General features: G+C 42.2%; 2 protein-coding genes across 2 annotated transcripts in view; one reads left to right on the forward strand and one right to left on the reverse strand.

The window, feature by feature from the left end:
- LOC103826978 (uncharacterized) overlaps positions 1-12,028 on the reverse strand; it is a 52,433-nt gene extending 40,405 nt beyond the window's left edge. Inside the window, 3 exon segments of the mRNA XM_050975847.1 lie at positions 1,512-1,584; positions 10,158-10,247; positions 11,463-12,028. Coding sequence (XP_050831804.1) covers positions 1,512-1,584; positions 10,158-10,247; positions 11,463-12,008 — 709 coding nt within the window. The 5' untranslated portion in view covers positions 12,009-12,028.
- Positions 1-18,150, forward strand: part of MAPKBP1 (mitogen-activated protein kinase binding protein 1) — a 529,170-nt gene that overhangs the window by 383,119 nt on the left and 127,901 nt on the right. The gene's annotated exons all lie outside the window — the stretch shown is intronic.

The raw sequence follows: 18,150 nt of genomic DNA on the forward strand, positions 1-18,150 counted from the left end.
GTAAAACTTGTTTTAAGTTACTCTATTTTCTCAAGTGGTTTTTTTTTTTTTTTTCATCTGGGGCAATTCCATGCAGACAATAATGCTTTGAAGAATTTTGAAACTGCAAAAATATGTAATTGAATATGCTTGGATAACCTAGAAGTAATACTACTGATTTTGAAATGCATTAAAGGTGATTTTTTGTAACTACTATATGACTTCGGCTTTATCATTTGAGATCATGACTGATGGCTGTTTGGCTGGCAAGTACTTTATTCTGCTGATGTGATTCATCATTCCTGTATATCTTAACTGTACTTTGAGATACAAAGCATATCAAGCAATCCTTAATCAAGCAATCCTTAATTATATGAGTAGATGCAGCCAAACTAGTCAGCTGTGTATTTAATGCAAAATGTTGCCTCAGTTCTGCTTGCACAATCTGTTTCTACAAGGTCATTATTTGCCTTGTTGCCTGACACACAGAAGATCTGAGATGAGTCCCTGATGAGACCTTTTTGTGCTCTTGCTTCACCACACATGTGCCACAGCCATGGACCCGGAGGGAGGTGCAGAGCGTGTAGCTCAGTGATGTGACCTAGGATGCAGCTGTTGCCTGACTCAGAGCTGTGACACAGGGAAGTCCTCCGATACATCTTCCAGAAAAACATCTGACAATCACAATGTAAGACAGGAATGGTACTGCTTGGTAAATCCAGATCTTTGTCTCTCAGAAAATCTTTCCTGACTCTTCATGTGCAAGACATGATAGAGTCAATCACTGCTGCTCACAGCAAAACAGGAGAATCAAGAGACTCATGAGGGTTACATAATTTCCCTTCTAAACTCACTCTCAAACAGCATCCTTTCACAGATAGTCACATAGCTCTATTTACTCGAACAAACAAACTGTTAACTTGTCTGTTTTGTGTGGAACACCTCTCCACAGCACACATGTGGACAGTCTGTGTTCTTTTATGTAACAGTGCTGTTTTCCTTTCCTACTCACTCCCTTCCCACCACTTTCCTGCCACGTGATTCACATACTTGCTCAACAGCAAGTCTGCTGCAGAATCTGTAGAAAGGACCAAGCATCCAGCCCTCGGTCAGTATGTTTTTTAAACTATCCTCTAGGTAATTAATAATTCATTAGCCTGCTCGTAATGATTGTAAAAAGCTTTTTCCTGTTCAACTCCCCTTCGTCAGAACCAAGACTGAGGATGTAGAAAAGGTTTGCTCCTCCCAGCCACATTTCCCAAGGTGCTACAACCCATCAGAAGAATTACCCCTTGTTTTTGAAAACCTGGAATGGAATCTTTCATCTACCTCTGTCAGAAGCTCTCCTTTCTTTGACAGAAAGCACTTATTCCCAAAACCACATTCAAGTCTTGAAACCAGTCCTGGCTTATAACAATTAGTTTACATAAACACTGGGCTATTTCAGAAACACTAAGAAAAGGTAGTTACAAAATTATAAAAGATATAATTTGCTTGTTTCCTGAGTTACCACTAAGAATGGAGATACTTACAGGCATCCACTCTCTGCAGATTTCTCATGCGGATGATCCTTACGGTCAGCAGGTAGCAAGGAGAGGATTCTACCTAGAGAGGAGCAGTAAAAAGCAGGTCTGAATAAGCCTTTGATGGGAAAAATTTCAAATGTGCAAACTAACTGGGTGCCACAAAGAACAAATACAACTAATAAAACTTGGGTCAATTATCTCACTATTTTGCAGAATGAAGCTTCTGCTGTTAAAAATATCTTAACATTTATATATTTCACTGTCTTTTTGCTTTGTTACTCTGAGGTTCCAGATTGCTCATCAGAACAGAAAACACTCTGAATTCCTAAAAGGAATAAACCCCTGACAATCTACACAGCCTGTGAGATGCTTGCAAAACCTTTCACTCTGAAAGTGCTGAGTCTAGTCTACAACATAACTGCAGTAAGTCTCTTGAACAGAGTAAATGCACTGGTGGGCACCATGATGAAGTTGCCAAAATGCCATCAGTCCTGGTCAGAGTTACAGTCAATCCCCCTAGTAACCACCCATATGGTCCCACAGCATTGAAAAAATAATGCTGTGGAGAATATCTGTTGTTGTGGACTCCCATAGGATAAACCCAAAGTACCAGTTTTTAAGAGGTGTTTTTCTGCTTCAGAAACATTGATTTACTGCAACTATTACTTTTTTTATTTGCACAAGAAAAGAGTAACAGTAATGTGAGCTTTTATAAATCACAATTATGAGACAAGCCAATGGCTGCAAAGTGTTTCCAGAGGATTTAGGATCCAAAGACTTAGGTATGGGTTGCCTTTGGAGAAAAATAAAGCATACTACCTTCTTCTAAAAAAATCTGAAGTGAAGACTGAAAGTGCTAAACTTGCTTGGTCCCTTTTAAATCTCGGCCTTAATCTTCTATAAAACAAGTCTCTCCAGGTTTTGTGGCTGCAGGGACCTCTTCCTATTTATTATTAGAAGATAAATGTGAGTTCCTTCTTCTGAGGAACATGATTTCCTGCTGGCTCATTCCATAAACCTGTCTCTGGCTCAGAGCTATCTGCAAAAGGGCATTTTAACCAAGCCAATAAATAAATCAGCATTTCCTGTGGCTGTGACACATGGTTATTTCCTCACACTCCTAGTAACATTTCCATCTGCATAAGTGGTTACAGCAGAGCCCCACAAATCATTCTTTTTGACAACTGCTATTTTTATAAACAGGTTTCCTCTCATTTAGGAGCATCCTTCTATTTCTATAGCACTTCAGAGACTTCCTATAACCATTATAAACAACCAGACAAAATAAATGTTAAGACAGAAACTGGAAGAACCTTGCTTAAACCAATTTTTTTTCCTCAAGAGAACAGAGCAAAAGGGTCTTATTTATAGATGGAAACATAATTATGCCTCTCGTCACAACAAATTACTTTTCCAATATGCAATTAGAATCCTCTCTTCTTTCCTCTAACATATCATGTTATGTTAAAATCTTTTAACAGATTCTTAAAAACCATTGATGTTTCCACCCCTCTTATATGTGTCTCAAGAAATCTATGGCTTTTTTCTTTTTTTAGTGTTTCTTCCTGAAATTCAACCAACAAAATCTATTTACCTTCTATTTTAATTGTTCTCAAAAGAGAAAAATCCTTACAGAAGCTGCAAAATTTGCAGACAACTGGTGGAAGGATATGTCCTCAGAGCTACCCCGTGCAAAGACACTGATTCAGATTTTAGAAGCAGTATAGCCCATGTTAATACAGTCCTACACCCTGTTAATTTACCCTTCTTCTCAGCTGGGTAATGAGCAAAGTGGATCACCACACTCACATGTCAGGAATGAGCTTAGGCACCTCAGCATGTGCCCTAGAAGGCAGAAACTCATTGTTCCTTAGGTTCTGCATAAACATGGGGGGAATTGTAGCAGGCATTTATCTCCAAAGACTGTGTAAGGTGGTGCCAGCTCCTGCATCAGCTCCAGCAACACTTCCACTGACAAGTGGCACTGCTTGAGTGAGAACCAATGAATTCATTATTTGCAAAGCAATTTGTGATTCTTAGATAGGAGAAAACTTGGGTTGGGTTTTTTCTTTGAAAGAATATTAGATGGTTTCTGCCATCTGATCACCTTCTTCCTGGATCCCACACAATGATTTTCTAACATGTCAGCCAGATTTTCCCTATCTGGCATGCGGAAATCAATTCTCAGAGACTCAGGATTCACAAAAGGATTTACTGAAATCTTGCTGAAAAAAAACCCAAAAAATCAAAAGAAAAATCACTGGCTTAAGAGTAATGGTCCTGCAGTAATCAGGACCTGAGCTGGCACTAGGGGAGAGGCAGATGCCACCAGGCAGTCACCTGAGGAAAGGCAGGAGCCAGGCGTCAGTCCTGACAGCCCCAGCACCTGCTGGTGGCAGTAGCAGAGACAGCAGGGAGGGTACAATTCACCCAGGGATCAGGCCTTGCCTGTTCTTCTGCTCCCAGGAGGATTTGCTATTTTAATTAATTCCAGTAACATCTTAAACAAAAGAAATGTATTTAAATAGCAGCTGGGACAACTACAATATGATGTACCAGGGTCTAGTTATAGAGACAAAGAAAATAGCAGTCATGCATGTATAAAACAAAAGACAGAGGTTCTGTTATTCTGTTTACTTAACACCTCTTATGATATCTTCACCAAAAAAAAAAGGCTGCTGCTTTTTAATGAGGTTCCATATACGGAGAGGTTTCCACCACAGCAAATTGTCAACCTGTCAGCTTGTCTTCAATTTGGTGTTTCCCAGCTCGTGCTCGTGTGTGTGTAACATGCAGTATGAGTGCAGTACAGCACTCTGAGGTGACAGTGCATGAGTAGGCTGTACAGTGCTAGTTTCTCTGAAGTCCCAGGGAAATGAAGTTTTACTGGAATTCTCCAAAGAGCAGCTCCATCTAATATAAAACAGACTTCCTGGTCTCTTCTTCCAATTTTATTGCTGTTCCTATAAAAAAGAGCAACGTGGTATGATCCTTGGCACTAAGATACTACGTTGGTATAAGTAAGTGTCATGTGAATGATGCCCACTTTCTCCCAGCTGAGGAGTAAGAATTTGAAAACAGAAATTTCTCTGTCATGAGCACTCTGATGATGCAGGCTGTCTGCATTCCTGGAACATTTGTGCCTCTTCAGCCCTCTTTAAAGCCATGCTTATATTCAGATGTAGGTATGTGTGGCATGCATCCATCTCAAGAAGCACTGCTGTAAATTACTCCACTAGTTTAGCTGTGTAATACATCCTGTCACAAGTGGCTGTGGAGCTCTAAAATGGCAGGAGTCCTTAATGAGGCAAGAGTCCATGAGACCAGAGGGTGATGGTGACTCTACTTCTTTACCTTTTTTTTTAAAAAAAAAAAAAAAACAAACCAAAAAAACCCCCTTGCTTATCTCTCAGTAGCTTTCTTTCTTCTGCCTTTAGGTTTCTTTATCTAACAGGCTCTGCCAGCATGGATGATTGCCAGCTACATCTTTCCAGCTTGTGATATCAATAGAATGAACATTCAGCCCTTCACTTATTGTAGACTACCCCAGTCACACAAAATTCCACAACAGTACAGTCAAATGTGTGCTGGGTGAATCATTTTAAGGTCTTTTTTAGTGTTGGGTGCTTGGTTTAGCATAGATGTTCCATTAGATTGCAGAATACTGTAGCTGCCTTCTCAAAACAGAGACAAGTCATCCAACGCTGATCCAGAGAAGAGAACTTACTTTTGAATCTTCAGGAGCAGTCAACACATTCTCAGATTTGATTGTTGCTCTTTTTAGGTTGGTATTTATTCCAAAGCAGTTATAAACTAACAGAAGAATAATGCAGAGATCCTGAAATTCACATTCAGTTTGTGTGTGAAAAAATGGAATCATTATCAATAAGCAGGTATCTTCCAACCAGATACTCAGCTGCTGATGTTCTACATGAAATGATGAATGTGTTCCACCTGGTATCATGAGTAGGTCATCTGTCTCGTGCTAGGTGCAAAACTGTGACGAGGAAGCAAAGAAAACCATGTGCAACAGTGTGCTGGTACTATTATCTATTCCAGTGCAACTGCACTGCATACTATTCCACAAACCGTCCTGCAAAGATCAGACAAGATTTAAAAATACTTCTAGCACCATCAACTTACTTTTACAATGGCTGAAAAAGCCATTTCTACAAACCAACCTGAAAAAAACATGTGTCGTCTATAGAGCCCATGAAAAGAAACTTCCTCTCTAGCCATGCATCTTTCCTGCAATCACCCAGTAATAATTCCTCCATGTGTTTCTATGTCATCTACTAGCTCAGCAGCCTTTCCTGGCAAAGATCAATTCCTTGCCATGTCTACGGTATTCCTGCATTCCTGGCCCAGAGAAGCATTCTGCTGAGATGAAATCACGCTCAGGATGTTGCAGGGCACTCCTTTCTTCATCTGCAAGTGCTAATTTAACTAGATGGCAGCCAGAGACCAAATCATTCCCTGCTGATGGTGCATCTAGAGCTGCTGGTGTGTGAAAGCCTATCTTGAGCTGTCTGAGAGTCAGGTCTCCTAAAGAGTGTGTGTGTGAGTTTTTTACAGTTGTAGTCAGGATGCTTCAGGCTGTGAACATCACTCACCAATCCCTGCCCCAGCTTGCAACAGCCGTGGGATGCTGTGGGATGTGCTGGGATCCCCCGTGGCAGGCTGCCCGGACCTGCTGCTCTTGGCCACCTCTCTGAAGTTCTTCCTCATTCTTGACAAAATCAGGCTCCATGATGGAAAAGATGCTGTAATTGCTTCCTTCCTTCACCTCCTCCAGGCTGGGAAGGGCACCTCAGCTGAGGCTATGGGGCTGTGCATGGGCATGCTGGTGATGCTGACGATCACTGCTGCCACAGCAGTGCTTTTCACCAGCTGTGTGTTTCATGGGTTTTATTAGTAACATTTCTTCTTCTGATCAGACCACCTTTCCACCAGGAGCAGCAGAAGTCTTGGTTGGATACCAATGAATTTAAAATGCCAACACCCAGATGGAAAAACCCCTTTCAGGCATACAGCCACAGGAGCCCTGGTTCCAGCAGGGAAAATTTTTCCACATCCACAGGAGCATGACAGGTATGTGCAAGGCCATAAGAATTGTATCCTTCAGATGATTGCTTCCTCATTCATCTATCAATCATGGTACTCAGAAAACTTTGGAGGAATGAGACTACTCACACTATACTGTGCTTGAAAGACATTTCCAAAAACAAAAGCTTCAAATACTGATCAACACAAGATGGATACTCTCACTGCACAGTGATCCCATAAATGCAGAGATTTATAATTATATTTAATAAATAAAAGTATTATTTATTATTTCTGTTCCTTATTATATAAATCTGCAGAGATGTTTTATTTGATTGATAACTCAGGCTAGTTGCATAGCCCTGTTAATGTAACCTTTAATGTTTGCAGATGTTTAACAATCAGACAGGCTCCTTCAGATTTGGAAAACAGGTCTGTTTGAAAACTTCAACTGTTCAACTGAATGTTCAAAACTATTTCCATATGTAAAACTGTATCCAGAGCAATAAGAGAGTCCATCCATAAAAAAACCCCGTGCCTTTTTATAGTCCTCTGCCCTAAGTAGAACAAATATGACAGAAAGAACCTAGGCTGAGCATGAACCATCTGAGGGTTGAGATTCTACACCTGATTCCAGATAGCTGTAAAATTAGTGTTTATGTCTAACAGCTGTTGAACATTTCTGGATTCTCATCCTAAGGTAGACATTACCACAGGACATGCACCATACTCTGAAAATCTCTCTTTCTGACTACCCATTCTCAAGGGCTTTCATAGGGCCGTCTCAGGTACAGATGTTTTGCACTTTTGCATGTTGTCAAATATGGATTAGACAAACCATATTGCAAAGTTTTGAGCTGATGGGAAGTGGCCCCATTTGATTCCTGAGGTTCATTTTTGAAGTGGGAGGTGTGCTGGAACATGTAATTTCAGCAGCCTGTATTTTAGGCAACCCCATACCAACAACACTTGGGGTGGCAGAGGAGGCACCTGGGCTCAGACCAGCTTCTGCAGCTGAGCAGAGCTGCTGCTGGAGCCATGCTGCTGCAAGCACTGTGGGGCTGGGGTGGCTCAGGAGCAGACTCCTGCCTTTCCAGTGGATGCTGAGCCTGGGGCTGGAGCTGCTCCTGACAGCTGCTCCTGTGGCAGTCCAGGAGTCCATGCCAAGGAGCCTGGTCCCAGCCCTCCTGCCTGTCTCAGCTCCTGCTCACATTACCGAGCCCAACCTGCACCAGAAGCAGATGTCACATCTTGCTCTGCAGTGTGGCAGCTCCCCACCCTTCCCATGATCTCCAGAGCTGCTTCCAACTTCCAAAACCCAGCCGGAGCCAGAGCTCCTGCTTTGCACAAGGGTGAGAGCTAACCTGTCCCTCTTCTGTTTAAGGGCTGCAGCTGTCCCAGCTGCACAGCCCTCTAAGAGCAAGGAGCCCATCTCTGGCAGGGAAATGAGGTGTGGCTTGACCTGAGATATGATGCATCTTAGCCTTATTAAAACATGGCTCAGGGTGAATTTAAAACTATGCATCCAATTGTTCCCCTCCCCTTCCCTCACACACATTATTACATGAGACCTGCTGCAATCCTCAAATATTTTGGTACAAACACTGATGTCTGAAATACCAGAGCTGCCTCTGCCTGTTACTTTAGCATGGGCCTAAGTACCAGGCAAGGCCCAAATAATACAGATTTCTTAATGCAGATAAAAATCAGCACATTGGTGTAAAGACACATGGAGTGGCTGGCAAATGCTGTCAGAGGTTTCTAACAGACAATCCCTCTGAGCAGGCAGAGACCCTCATATTTAAGTCTTCTGGTAGTTTCAGTGCTGAAAAAATTATTATTTGAGAAAAAATTAGGAGGAAAGAAAAATATAAATGCATCCTTTACATGAAAGAATGACTGTTGGTGTAGCCAAATAATGATCATGCAAGTGTATTGGCTGGAGTGTGGAATTCTGAGAACAGACAAAAACAGTGCCTCTGTAACCACATGCAAAAACAACTCCAGCCATCACCAACGCATTGTCATGAATTTTGTAGTTTTATAATGTAAAAAGTAATCCTTCAGTGTGAGACAGGACCAATATAGTGGTCTAGAAGAATGTTATGGATATATCAGATAATTCTTTTGGTCTGCTACTGTCACATCTGTCCCTTTAAATGTCTTTAATCTAAGTCTGTATCCTGAGCACACAATGGAAAAACAAACACATCGCTCTGTGGGATTAAGAAATGGAGACAAGAAGTTACTTGTCATATGAATAATTATCCTAAGTAATTATAACCCAGGAGCTCAAATCTTTTGTCTTTCTGTCATTTTCCTGACCCCTTGTAAGGAACAGATATTATACCAAAAACTGATCAATAATTTTTTCCACCTGTTTTTACTGTCTACAGAATTCTTCATCCTAGACATGGTCCAGAATATTAGTATCTTCCCAGGTTTGAGATAATAATACCCAGACATTGCAACTTAAATATTTGCAAGATGAAATGCCACAAAGACCCTAGACTTATCATATAATATATTCTGTGAAAATACAGTATAATCTTAACACCACTATTTTTTTAGTAATAATCCTAATACTGGGAAAACACAATAGCTAAATTTTGAAGAGTGCATGTCAAAAACCTAAAAATACTGTGCATATGAATAAGAATTTGTTTAAATTTGTGAGCATCCAAACTGCAGCAGAACTACACAGCTTATCACAAAGCTCACCTGTCTGCCTGTTCACAGGTTTCAGACAAAGCTCCTTTTCAGCTTCATTTTGCCTTAATAGAACTTGCCTGCATGGATTATAGCACAAATTTCCACAAAATTATCTGCCTCAGAAGCAAACACTTCATGGGACAAAATTGCTACATGAATCATTCAAACTTCTCCATTGACAGATAGGAAATAATGCCCAGACTCACCACACAGTAGCAGAATGAAAACTCCCATTGAAACCAGTAATTTCTAACAAAAAAAAAAAAAACCAACTTTGACTGGCACTCATGCCCCAGAAATAGCCCTAGCACACTCAAGCATCACTCCTTTTACAGGATCCCACTACAGTTTCTTTCCCGATGGAGCACAGAAGTCATGGAGGATCAGGGTTCAATAATCCAGGACTCCCTCATAAATTGCAAGGATGGAGATCATGCTACCAAAGCCATTGCAGCAGAGCTGCAATGTCTCACTGTTACTTTTGGCCCTTTCAGTTACAAAAAGTATTGTGGGAGAGAAAGCTCACCAGTGGATTTCTTGTACAAGTAAGTGAGACATTAAAATGCTAAATATTAAGCCTGTTCCAAAGAAAATTTAAGAGAGAATAAAACAAGCAATTATGGAAACTGAGCAACTTGGTCCACTTGAAGGTGTCTCTGCTCATTGCAGGAATTTTGTACAAGGTGACCTTTGAAGGTGCTTTCCAACCCAAACCATTCTATGTTCTCTGAAAATTATAAACATAAGAAGAATAAAATGATTCAAGCAATAAATTTAGGGGCATTTCCCTTGTAACATTCAAGCTGCTGCCATCATTTTATCCACTGAGCTTTCTCCCCTTTTGGAAAAACAAAGCCCTTAGAACTCTTTGGTTCTAAATCCTCTTGTTCTTAATACCTTGAAATCACCTTGGTCTGTCCCAGTACCGTCCTCTTTCCTTCTCTGCCATTCACCATCTCCCAAGGAACCAAGGCCTGAGTTTCCATCCTGAAGAAAGGAAGAAAGAAACAATAAATGATAATGTTAAAACAACAGCAGCAGCATTATCAGGATAGATAATTAATTTCTACTTGCAGCAATTTATGATGAAACCTCGATTAGAAGGGCTGTTGGTTACACCCAGCTGTGTTACCGCACTCAGATTATGAACCAACCACCGCATGGGTTGGTGCACACTGGCACAACATCCATGCCAGGGGTGCCCTTTCAATGAGAAAATGAAGGCAGAGCATCACAGCTGTAAGGTACCTAGAAGGTATCTCTATCCAGTAAAAAAGGTTTTGCTTTTTGTTTTGAATGTGATCTTTTGGCAGCCTGCTCTTACCAATATTAAACCTCAGTTTAAAATACCCCAGAATACCTTCTGTGATTTTGAATGCAGAATGTGAAACACTGCATTTGCAATATTTTAAATCTAATGTTTCAGTCTTTTTCAGGAAAGAGAAGTTCCAAAATGCTTCTAGAGTGTAGGGTGCCCCCTTTTGAAGCACTTCATACAGCACCATTAAAAGACACTTTCTACAAAAAATGTTGAAGACATTCTGCCTCTATGTCCAAAGCTCATCCTGAAGTGATGTGCCTTCATCCAGTCAGGGAGCCCATAGAACAATGCATAATGTACTACATTTAAAACTAAATGCAAATCCTGAAACAACACAGAGAATGCAAAACAAAATGAAAGAATTCAGAACAAAAAAGGGAATGTGCAACTGAAATTCAATTCTCTATTCCTGGTCACTATCCTGTCCTTATCCCATTTTCAAAACAAAAGGTATGGGTTTGACACATTATTAGGCATGTCAAAATCTTTATATTTATACAAAAATAAGAAATTTTTAATAAAAGTAGCATTTAATCACAGAAGAAAAAAGCTGACAATTCAGTCCCCTGAAGAAAGTTTCTCCCCGTGTTCATTTTTTCCCCCTTTCTTATCTGTTTCTGTCCCTATACTACTCTGACTTCTCTCATTTTGTCTAGAAAGATGAGATCTTTGGCTCCAGTGGATTCAGAAGGAGTTTTTCCACTGACAGCCTTGAAGAGAAAATTTCTCTTTAAACTCCTTCAGGCAGAGGAACTGCTGTATAGTCCCCTCAGACAGCAAATTTGCACACTAGCTTGAATACAAACACACTCACAAAGCAGGATTTTGTTCTCTATCAAATGCAGAGGACGTTAAGTGAAACTTTAAAGTTGTTTTCTTACCCCTAGTGCATTTGATGGTATCATGGTCTTCCCTTTCATGTAAAAGAGTTCTTCTGGCAACTCCATGGGCTGCAATTCTTGAGACATATTTGCAGAATATACTTCTGGCTCCTCCATGGGCAGGAATCCTTTAGACATGTTTTCAGGATATAGTCCTGGCTCCTCCAGGGGCTGGAAGCCTTTAAATGTGTTTTCAGGATATAGTCCTGGCTCCTCCATGGTCAAGAATCCTTTAGACATGTTTTCAGGATACAGTCCTGGCTCCTCCATGGTCAAGAATCCTTTAGACATGTTGTCAGGATACAGTCCTGGCTCCTCCATGGGCAGGGACCCTTTAGACATGTTTTCAGGATCTACTCCTGGCACCTCCACGGGCAGCAATTCCAGAGATATATTTTCAGGCTCTACTCCTGGCACCTCCGTGGGCAGCGGCTCTAGAGACATGTTTTCAGGATTTACTCCTGGCACCTCTGTGGGCAGTGGTTCTAGAGACATGTTTTCAGTATCTGCTCCTGGTACCTCCACTGGCAGCACTTCCCAAGACATGTTTGCAGGATGTACTCCTGTGGGAGTCAATGAGGTGTTATTTTATAAAATTACCCCAGGCCCCACCCATCTCATCTCTCTAAGTCAAGGGCTCCCCTCCCACTGCAAGGCAGCACAGCTCCAAGAGTAGAGCGCTCCAGGGAAGGACCTTGCAGCACAAGCACCCCAGCCACAAGGAATGTGGGACCTTCCTCTGGCTGGGAACTGTGCCTGCCCCACGGGTCCTGCACTGCTGCACCCTTTTCTGTGTGTGAAAGGTGCTGGCACTGAGACCTGCTCCTTCAAACCCACTTGTCCCCTGCCCTGAGCAGGGACAGCTCCTGTAGGGGGGAACTGGTCCCTGGAAAAGGCCTGTGCCTCTGAGTAACTGCAGGGACTCCCTGCCTGCTGGCACAGCCCTGTGCACTTTGGATGATGTGTCCCCGCAGGCAGGGGGACCTGAGCTCAGTGCCTGCTGAGGGGCAGGGCCTGGAGATGGCCATCCCCAGATCCCTGCATGGGCATGCAGCTCCCAGCTCCTCCTGGGCTGCTCCCGTTCCCGCTTCCCAGGGGAGAGAGACCGTGGTGTGGGTGCAGGGCTGGGGCTTCATTCTGCAGGGGTGAGCTGTAAGTAGAGGAGGTGATTGGCAGGCTGGAGCAGCAGCACTGGGGTGTGAATGGCCAGCAGGGGAGAAGGACACTTCCAGGGGGTAGCAGAGGTCTTGAAGTCAATGCCTGTGGCTCCAGGCATGACCCAGGACCACTGCTGCACCCAGCAGTACCTTAAATATTGCAAAAAAGGCACAAGGAAATATGTAAGAGCTGTGCAAAGCAGGTAAGGGTTATGCTTTTATACATTTTCTAGAGAAAGGCAGTTGCACTTTAAATGACAACTGTGGGAAACTCATCCCAAGATGAATGGAATACAGCATCCGGTGGTTAAGTTTTTTCACTTTTATTTTACAGAGATTTGTTCAACCGAAGAACATGAACAAAAGAGCAGCTGAACATCTCCAGGCTTACCCAATGGAAATTACCATCTTCAACACAGAAAAACAAATGAATAACAAACTAGAAGCTCCAGTAACAGTAGGCTTTGTCATAGCATCTGCATTCCCAGCATGAAAAGTAGCTCTGCCCACACTGGAAGTACAAGAGCATCTTTTGGCCTCAGGCCACAGACACTCGGAGCTGCATCCTGGAGAACTCCTTTTGCAGCTTAATTTAGAGAACAGTCATTCAGAGGGGGGAAGAGGGGGGGATGTTTGTTGGTTTTGGTTTTGTTTGGTTTGGGGTTTTTGTTGTTCTTGTTTTGGGTTTTTGTTTGGTTTTGTTTTTGGGTTTTTTTCTTTAAATCTAGTCAGAAAAGAAGACCTGGTTGACCTTGGAAAACCTGCCATGGGATACTAAAAATACCAAGATACTTCTCATTAGAGCAAAACAACTTTCACAAGGCCGGTTAGTTCAGACAACCATTAGCATAACTGAGCATAAGTGATAGAAATCCCTCTAAAGTTGGTGAACCTTAAGAAAGCTGAGATTCTCTGTCCTCAAGGAAGCCTGTGGAGATGAAAGATGGATTCTATGTACAGACTTCCATGTGTGCAGAGTGAATTCCCCATCACAGGCACACTTGGCTATCTATAATGATCTGGACGGCCTTCAGCTAAATCAAGGTACTCTGCTCCCATCTGAGTCACTCCACGGGGAGCAACAGAAAGAAAGAAAACTGCAAGGTTCTCATTAGCAACTGAACTAGTGCCATCTCATTTAAAATCTGAACATACAAAGCTGGATGGTTTTCAATTTGGAGAATGAAAAGCAGATGCTCCAAGTGGAAATATTTCATGTCTTTACATTGCATATTTCAGTAATTTAAGGACAGATGAAGGAAAATAACCCACCTGTTTCCAGGATCTAAATGTAGTTGCCCTGGCAGCAAATTGCACACTCCTCCTTTAGCATAGTGATATCACAGTCTTATCTGTTTATCATACAATGTGCCAAAACCAGCAGAACCTTGCACTTCCTCCACTGCTTTGGTTTCTTACTCACGCTGCAAGGCACTTTGCAGAAGCATCACTCACTTGGCAAAGGAACCTGTATTACATCTGACTGCAGAGACAAGCTGTGGAGAAATGCATCCAATTGGACTCGACCAAAACCACAGACAGCCAGTGTCCTCCTAAATGCCTTGCAACAATACATGCTTGCCTTGCCTCGTGCAGGCCAGGCAAAAGGAGCCTGAGATTATTCTAACAAGGTAGAAGCACAACCAGGACTGGCTGTGACCACCTCACTACTCTCAGACATACAAATACTTCTATACCAAAAAAACCAGCACTGGAGAGCAGGGTCAGATGGGAGTTCTGGCTCAGCTACATGCTCTTCCTGCAGGAGAGGAGTGGTGTCTTAGGCCATCACTTGTGCAGTTAGGGAAGGAAGGAGATTTGGAGCAGAAGAGAAAACTCACGGGAGACAGGGACATTACTGCTGTTTGTTATCTTACCCCTGCAATAGCTAAAGATGAGTCTTCTGGGAAATAAATTTTAAACTAAAAAGTTTAAAAGTGCTAGAATGTATTCTTGTTAAGCTCATAACTGAGAAAAATGTGGCACCTTGTATCCACTGTTGAGATGCATCAGCATTTGTATGCATCTAGCATGTATGTAGAACAAACCACTGATACTGAGAGGTATTCCTTTCCCAGTGAATGACTTTGTACATCATTGCATTCACAGTTAAACACCTGTATGCTTTTCTTTCATGTTACAGTTACTGATGCACTGGATAAAGCCCAAAACTTACCACACCAGTCTTTGAGGTGCCTAATTGAAGTGTAAACTTATACTCTATTTTATCTATCTCGGATTTTATGTATGTTACAAATGCACAGTCCTCAGTGGTTACCTGTAAAGTGAGAAAGTCTCTGTGCCTGGAATTCTCTCACTTTGGGATGTTTTTCTGTACTTGGAAAAAGTTTCCCAATACTTCAGTTCTATAAGAGCAGTTCCCAAAGGTTTTGAATCACTGTCCATTCTCCACATTTCTGCAGGCTACAAGCAAGTTCATCATATCCCCATGAGCTGAAAACCAGCACAAGTGCAATATGACCAGCACAGTTCTTCCTCCCTGTGCCCAAACCCAGCAGTGGGTTACCGGCCATCAGCTCCTGCACCAGCAGAGATCATGGATGGGAGATCATGAGTGACTAGAAAAGGTGTTTGTTAAACTTCTGTGAAGGATTTTCTGAATTATTTTCTGTATGTGCAACCAAAACATTTAATTTTCAACAAATTCTAGGCTATCATATAATCTGTTAAATGTCAAAACCAAGTTATAGTCTATATTTACAAAGTAGATATTAAGCTAAGAGAAATGTAGCTCAAGGAGGAATTTGGAGCATGAGTTGCTTTAAAAACTGGCTGTCATCCAGCTGAATAGCAGAAATTGCAAAATTGAAGAAGCAACTTGCTCAAGATTTAAAAGTACATATTAATAGATGTAGAAACTTGCAGCTCCTTATCTGATGGTTATCAGTCTCTAAGGATGCTCCATTTCCTCAGCAGAAGAAAAGAAATGGGAAGGGAGCGAACTAATAAACAGATTATCAGCTGGGAGAGAGAAGGCTGCAATAAGCAGTAGTTGGCAGGAAAAGTTAGACTGTTAGGGGCCAAGGAACCATCTTTTCCCAGTGTTTAAGGGCAGAGAAAAAGAAGAGAGAGCTGGGGGCTAGGAAGTACTAATGGTGTGCATATCAGGTAAGCCCAGATGGTCAGAACCATGGTCAGAACCTCAGCAGTAAGATGAGGTGCCATGAAATTTTCTAGATTAGAAATTTTTAGTTGCTTTTTTTAAAGGACCAGCCTATTGAGACTGCTCTGAAAAAAATAGAAGAGTGACATACCTTTATCTCTGTTTTAAATGCTTGTGTCTATCACCTTCTAGTTCCTGATTTTCTCTTTCTTTTCCTCTTTCCATTCCCTGCCATATTTTCTTTCTTATTGACTTTTTGGATTGCATAGTATCTATTTTCTTTCTTTTTCCATGTCAATACCTCATAGCTAAAACGTCATTTTTTCACTTTTTCTCAGTTATTATAATTTGGTTTTTCTTCTATCCTTTCTCCCTCCTCACGTTTTTTTACCATCTTAATCTTACTTAATTATTCTTGATCTTTCCCCTTTGTCTTATATCTCCTCTGTACAGTAATTGTTTCTCCAGAAGCTTCAGGTTTGAATGATGGAGGTTTGGTCGTATTTGGAAGCATGAATAATACAAGCACTAGGGCAGCTGAGGTCAGGCTGTGACATCTGGATGAGAATTTCAGCTGCATGGAGAAAAGGAGATGAACAATAGTGGGTTGGAGGGAGTGCAAAGACCTCAGGACTTTAGGAGAAAAAAACCCAAGACAGGACAAGATGTCACATCACAGAGTTTTGATATCATGAGCTGGAGGTGTGGGAGGAGTGCTGGAGAAGTGAAGACTGAAGGAGCTGGGCTTCAGTGGGCACCCTACAAGGGAGAGATTTCCAGGAGGAATTCAAAGGGACAAAGCTTCAATAGCATGAATGACACAGAACTCTCAGCCATTGTAACTGCTGACCAGCACACCATCACCAGGGCATGAGGAAATAAGGTCCTGATGGGCTCCTCTGCAGTGTTATCACTCTAGTAAGACAGTGGGATATTGCACATACACAGCAGAGCTTTACCTGTGAGCAGGTTTTGGCACAGGGTTTCTAAAACGGGAGTCCTGCTCTACCACCCACATTCTCCTATATCTGCTGTGGCAAACACATTTCCCATCACTCACGTGGTACAACCTGTAGTCTCATGAATGACTAGTTCACTTCACTCAGAATGTTTGCAATAGTCTCTTGTTTGATCACTCCTTGCACTACAGAACAGCACAAAATGCTGCTGCCAACCATCCCATTAGCTCCTATTTTTTCAGTGGGACTGATCCAGTAGGACTGCCCAAGTTCTCACCTGCCTTGTGAGGAGTTGAAGAATCCCATTGCTGCTTTCCTTAGGTTCCTGTGGTCTGAGTCACCTCACTGAGCTGCCCAGTTCTTCATGCACCTTTGTGATAATCAAAAGGGCTGGGGCACAGCTGCAATTGCATGCTAATCCCTTCACTTACTATAGATAATGAATAGGTAAGAATGAAAAGACAGACACAGAAAAGATTCAAAACATATTAATTAAAACTAAGGAGGTCATCATGTTATTGTTTGTAGCTCCTACTACCACATGAACCAAGAGCTCTATCTCTTAAAAGATTTAGGAAAAATCAAGTTAACTGCTTGCTGGTATTAACACCATGACACAGCATGAGCCTAGATTTTTGCAGTGCTTCTCTCCCCTCTACCTCAAAGGGATAATTCCATGAAGTCACTCCTCTTTCCTGTAAAAAGGGACACTCCCAACCTGTAAAACCAAAAAGCGTTTTAAATGCCCACATCTGCAGCTGTTACCTGCATTCCTGTAATGCTTCAGTACAGCCCAGAGTCAGAGCATAGGAAACATACCCCATTAAATGCTGAACCAGAACAAAACAATGCCAGCAGACAAAGCCACACAAAACTTCCCTGCTGGCTGGCAAGGACAAATGACAAGGATCTTCTGCAGGTGTTCTCCTGGGAGGTGGAGCAAACACCCTGGCAGGTGCAGCAGAGAACACCTCAGTGGCACACTGAGAGTAAATGGGGTTTACTCTCAGTAAACACTTTTAAACCAGCAAACAAGAAAACATTAGGGGAAGCAAAGGGTTATAGTTAAAGGCAGGAAGGGGAAGAGAGAAGCAGGCTTCTTGAAATTTGGTGCCATCAAAGACTTGGGTGGCAGGGGTAGGAACTCCATTTGCAGCTCTTGAAAGTGCTTGAAACCTCAGCTGTAAGATGAGCAGTTGGGAGAAGTAGCAAACACATGTGTCACACCAAATGGGCTTGTCATAATGATAACCAGGGGAGCTTGGGAGGGAAGTGGAGCTGGGGCAGAGGAGAGGCAATGCCGAGAGGGACCAGGTGACTCAGCAACAGAGATCACAAAGAGGGGAGCCCTTGATGAGCACCAACAAGTAAACAGCCATTTCAGCACACCGGAGGTTTGAACCCAGCTGCAATTGAATGAAGGTGTGAGGGCCTGGAAAAGCAGCTGG

The sequence above is a fragment of the Serinus canaria genome, chromosome 5 (genome assembly GCF_022539315.1).
Source record: "Serinus canaria isolate serCan28SL12 chromosome 5, serCan2020, whole genome shotgun sequence".
NCBI classification, from domain to species: Eukaryota; Metazoa; Chordata; class Aves; order Passeriformes; family Fringillidae; genus Serinus; species Serinus canaria.